Genomic DNA, 5436 nt, shown 5'->3' on the forward strand with positions numbered 1-5436 from the left:
TCTTTTGCGTTCAACAACAACTTGGGGAGACAGTGAAAAGGAGACAGTTGAAGTGTCTCCGCATACACCCCACAAAGACTGGCAGCTGTCTGCTGCAGCAGCCTTCAAAGAATCCTCTGCAAAGGCCTCCAGGAGTCGCTGCAGCAGCAACAACAACAGCAGCAGTAGTAGCAGCAGCAGCAACAGCAACAGCAACAGCAACAGCATCCACACACAAACAGCTAGCAGCTACCGCTGAGTTGCTGCTGCTGCTGCTGCTGCTGCTGCTGCTCTGTCTAGAGACCCGCATTAGTGCTATGCACCACACACAACTAAAACAATCGTACATATACATAATATATATATATACATATATGTATATTACTACATGCATATATATACGCATTACTATTTATATGTACATGCATGTAAATATATACTTTATGTATGTATACACCTATAAAGTATGAATATATATATATATATATATATATATGTTTATTGTAGTAGGGGGTTGTTACGAACAAATCCACTTGCATGCAGTTATACAACTGGCGTAGTATTAGAAAGACGCATGCAAAGTGCATGCAGTGCAGCAGCAGCAGTAGAAGCAGCAGCAGCAGCAGCAGCAGCAGCTGCAGCAGCAGTTTGTGGCTTTTTTCAGGTGTATCTGCACCTCATCGCAGTGCATATACAGCAGACAAACATTACAAATAAAGAGAAGCAATGAAAATAATAAATAAAAACAAAAGACAAACCCTCTTCTCTCGCTGCTGCTGCTGCGCTCGCAGCAAACAAGACACAGGAGCAACACCGGTGGCGCCGTCTGTCTGCAGAGGCCTGCAGCAGCAGCAGCAGCAGCAACAGTAGCAGCAGCAGCAGCAGCAACAGCAACAGAAGCAACAGAAGCAACAGCAGCAGCAGCAGCAACAGCAGCAGCAACAGCAACAGCAACGGCAGCAGCAGCAGCAGCAACAGCAACAGCAGCAGCAGCAGCAAGAGCACAGAAATGACAAATGTCTTTGCGGTGCTGCTTCTCTCCTGCAAGCAGCAACTGCATATACTGCTGCCTTAACATTTGCTGCTGCTGCATTCGCTGCTGCTGCTGCATTTGCTGCATTTGCTGCTGCTGCTGCTGCTGCTGCTGCTGCTGCTGACCTTGCGAAGAGGAAGGCGTAAGTCTCGTGCATGCTGGTGCCGATGTGCTGCCAGCCCTTACTCAGCCTAATCTGCAAACAAAAAAAAACAAGAGTCTCCTGTCTTTGCTTTTATTTGTCTGCTGTCTTTGTTTTTATTTGTCTCCTTTTGTCTTTCTGTCTGTCTCCTTTTGTCTTTCTGTCTGTCTACTTTTGTTTTTATTTTATTTGTTTATACTTCTTTTGTTTTTTTTCTTTATTCTTCTTTTATTTTTATTTTGTCTCCTTCATCGTTTGTTTGTTTGTTTGTTTGTTTGTTTGTTTGTTTGTTTGTTTGTTTGTTTGTTTGTTTGTTTTTTATTTATCTCTCTTTACCTTCTCTTCTTCATTTACTTCGTTCTGTCTCTTCATTTCCCTGTCTCTTTATTTGTCTCCTTTTAGCCACCCTCCATCTACCTACTCTCTAGGGCTTCGGCTAGCTAGCTAGCTAGCTAAGTTCTCTAGCTAGCTAGCTAAGTTCTCTAGCTAGCTAGCTATCTGCCTAGCTAGCTAGCTACCGCGTAAGCTGGCTACCTCGATGCCTAACTGTGTCGCTAGCTAGATAGCTATTTAGAAAGCTAGCTAGCCAGCTAGCTAGAGAGCTAGCTAGCTAGCTGCCTTGGTCGGTAGCTGGCTGGCTAGCTATCTGAAGAGGATACCCGTCAGCTAGCTAGCTACCTTCCTAGCTAGCTAGCTACCTATCTACCTATCTACCTATCTAGCTGGCTAGCTAGCTAGCTAGCTAGCTAGCTAGCTAGCTAGCTAGCTGACGTGGAGACTGCTTACCCCAAGGCAGCGCCACGCTGCCTCTGGCAGCTGCAGCGACCTCTCGAAGACCATAGAAACAGCAGCAGCAGCAGCAGGGCACTCTTCTGCTGCAATTTCTGCTTGAGCAGCAGCAGCAGCAGCTGCTGCTGCTGCGGCCTCCCGTCCGCCTGCTGCTTCTGAAAACTCGCTCTGCTGTACCCCCCAAAACCTGCTGCCCTCCCTAAATCCTGCTGCTGCTGCTTCTGCTGCTGCTGCTGCTGCTGCTGCTGCTGCTGCTGCTGCATCCGAGGGCTGCCTTGTGGATTCAGGCCTGTGCTGTGGCTCTCCATCAGCAGCAGCAGCAGCAGCAGCAGAAGCAGCAGCAGCAGCAGCAGCAGGTGGTAATTGCTGCTGCCGGAAGGCGGGCTGGGGCCCCAGAACAGCAGCAGCAGCAGCAAGAAAATGAATAGCAGCAGGAGCAGCAGCAAAATGAAGAATAATTTGCTGAGGCAGCTGCAAGAAGGGGTGCTCCAAAGGCAAACACACAACCCTGAGTAACCCACACACAAACCCTAAACCCTAAACCCTAAACTCTAGACCCTAAACCCTAAACCCTAAACCCTAAACCCTAAACCCTAAACCCTAAACCCTAAAATCTAAACCCTAAACCCTAAACTGTCTGTTGCTGCATTTGGGGTGTATAGGGAGCTCACCTATACTCAAATGCTTCATCACTATACTTTGAAGAATAATTAATATTAAAGAGATGCCGCTCTTGCATGCAGTTCTCCATAGCAGCCAACACCTGCACTCCAAACACGAACTAGAATCGTTGCCGCTAGGGTTTAGGGTTTAGGGTTTAGGGTTTAGGGTTTATGGTTCAGGGCTTACGGTTTAGGGTTTTAGGGTTTAGGGTTTAGGGTTTGGGGTTTTAGGATTTAGGGTTTAGGGTCTAGGGTTTAGGGTTTAGGGTTGAGGGTTTTAGGGTTTGGGGTTTAGGATTTAGGGTTTAGGGTTTAGGGTTTAGGGTTTACGTAGTTCGTTGCTTTCTCTCTAAGTTGTTTCTTTAGCAGCTGATCTTCCTGCTGCAGCAGCGGGATGGGGCTGTCGTTAGCAGCAAGTGAAGGGTCGAGCAGCGCATGCAAATGCCGATTAAATAGGGGCCAAAGGGATTCATTAGCAGCAGCTGCTGCTGCTGCTGCGTCTGCTGCTGCTGCGTCTGCTGCATCTGCTTCTGCTTCTGCTGCCTCTGCGGCTGCTGCCTCTGCGTCTGCTGCCTCTGCGTCTGCTGCTGCTTCTGCTGCTGCTGCTGCTGGAGACGAGGCTAGGAGCAGGTCGTTCCCAGCAGCAGCAATAGCTGCGAAGTCCAAAGCAGGTGGAGGGCTCCTGTTGCTGCTTCCTCCTGCTGCTGCTGCTGCTTCTGCTGCTTCTGCTGCTGCTGCTGCTGCTGCAGGGGTTGTGTCCGCAACTTCTGTGGTTGTTGCATCGCTGTAGGCATCTCGCGTGCTGATACTAGTACTGCTGCTGCTGCTGTTGCTGCTGCTGCTGCTGCTGCTGACAGGCCCGCTGGTACTGCTGTTTGCTTCTGTGCTGCTGTTGCATGCGGTGTACAAAGGCAAGGAAGGAAAGCAGTAAGAGCAGAGTTCCTCGCTGTTCTCTGCTGCTTCGTTGTTGCTGCTGTTGCTGCTGCTGCTTGTGTTGCTGCTGCTGTTGCTGCTGCTATCTTGCTGTTCTGTTTCTGCGGTGTCTAGGCAGTTTTTACTGTGGCCTCCCCCCATGGTCTTATGGGTTCGCCCTGCCGCTGCTTCTGCTGCTGCTGCAGCTGCTGCTGCTGCTGCTTCTGCTGCTGCTGCTGCTGCTGCTGCTGCTGTTGCTGTTTCTGTTTGTGCTGCTGTTGTGGTTTTTGTAAGGGGAATTCCTTGATGATTTCTTTTTATCTTTTTCTACCCTTTTAATTTATTTTATTTTTATTTTTATTATTTTTATTATTTTAATTAATTTTTATAGAACATAACAACAGTACGTACACTGAAGGCTGGAAGACCCCCCAGGTTTGCATAGAAGAGATTGATAAAACTCTATTCAATAGTCAAAATAAACAAAGAAAAGAAAATAAAACAAATAAATAAACAATAATTAATAAACAAATACACCTTTATACTGTCTTCTGCGCTGTATACAAACACACCAGTGGAGCTGCTCTGTGGGGGGAGAGAAAGAGAGAGGGTAAAGAGGGTTTTTTTGTATGATTTTTGCTTGAATAAAGCGCCAAATAGAAGAAATGAATGAAATAAACAAATACAATTAATTAATTTATGCAAATATTCAAAAAAAACGAAGAAAAAGAATTACTTTTCAGGTGTATGCAGACCGCTGCTGCTGCCGGTGGGTCTCCACTGGTCCACCGAAGTTGAGGTGTATATACACCTGAAAAGAGGGTTTATAAGCATTTAAATAAACATAATAATTTATTTTAATTAATTAATCAATTAATTTATGTTAATTATAATCTTTTTACGCTTTATTTCATCTAAATAATTATAACAATACCACCGCCAGTGACCCCATTGCAGCGCTTCGCTGCAACTGCAGCCAGAAGAGCAAAAATAATAAATAATAAACAAAATAAAATAAAAAATAATTAATAAATAATAAACAAAATAAAAATAATAAATAATAGAGAAAATAAAATTAAAAAAATAAAAATAACAATAAGTATTATTATTATAACGACGACTAATAATAATAATAATTATTATATTATAATGATTGTTAACATATATTATTTTAAAGGAGACAGAAGAAACAAACCCTGAAAAGGAGACAGAGACAAAACCAATGAAGCATATTTAAATGTTTGTTGCGTCTCTTTCTTTGTATATATATATATATATATATATATATATATATATATATGCATATACACACATGTATATCTATATATTTATATATATATATATATATGCATATACATATATATGCATATACATATATATATAATCATATTAAAGAAGACAGAGACAAAAAAATAAACAAGCACATTTAAATATTTCTTTTAACTCTTTCTTTCTGTCTCTTCTTTACTTCGTTTATCTTCTTATAACGACATACATGTCTTCAGTTTAAATGCAAAGAAGCAAATACTTAAATATAATATAATAGCAGCAAACGAACAAACAAATTAAAAATATAATCGCAAACACAAACAAACAAATAAACAAAATAGTAAAGACAGCAAATAAACACAAATAATATAATTGTTAAACGTGTAATATTTAATACTAAGGATGTCTTTGTTTTAATTGATAGAACATGATGTATATTATTATTATATAATACATATTACGTTTAATAAATCTATATATATACATCTACATATATATATGTATATATATATACATCTATATATATATTATATATATATATATATCTATATACATATATATACATATTTATACATATATACATATATATATTGCATATATATATATATTTATTTATGCATGTTATATAGTATATAAATTATATTTGATAA

At 41.4% G+C, this 5436-nt stretch overlaps 1 protein-coding gene across 1 annotated transcript in view; it reads right to left on the minus strand.

Moving 5' to 3' along the window:
• Nucleotides 1-3679, minus strand: part of EAH_00025720 (hypothetical protein, conserved) — a gene marked incomplete at both ends in the record, with an annotated part of 6322 nt that extends 2643 nt beyond the window's left edge. Inside the window, 4 exons of the mRNA XM_013396607.1 lie at nucleotides 1138-1208; nucleotides 1941-2451; nucleotides 2615-2706; nucleotides 2936-3679. Of these exons, the coding sequence (XP_013252061.1) occupies nucleotides 1138-1208; nucleotides 1941-2451; nucleotides 2615-2706; nucleotides 2936-3679 (1418 nt within the window). The remainder of the gene's footprint in view (nucleotides 1-1137; nucleotides 1209-1940; nucleotides 2452-2614; nucleotides 2707-2935) is intronic.
• Nucleotides 3680-5436: the final 1757 nt, after the last annotated feature.

Source organism: Eimeria acervulina, genomic scaffold (genome assembly GCF_000499425.1).
Source record: "Eimeria acervulina Houghton genomic scaffold, Eah_scaff210, whole genome shotgun sequence".
Classification (NCBI taxonomy): Eukaryota; Apicomplexa; class Conoidasida; order Eucoccidiorida; family Eimeriidae; genus Eimeria; species Eimeria acervulina.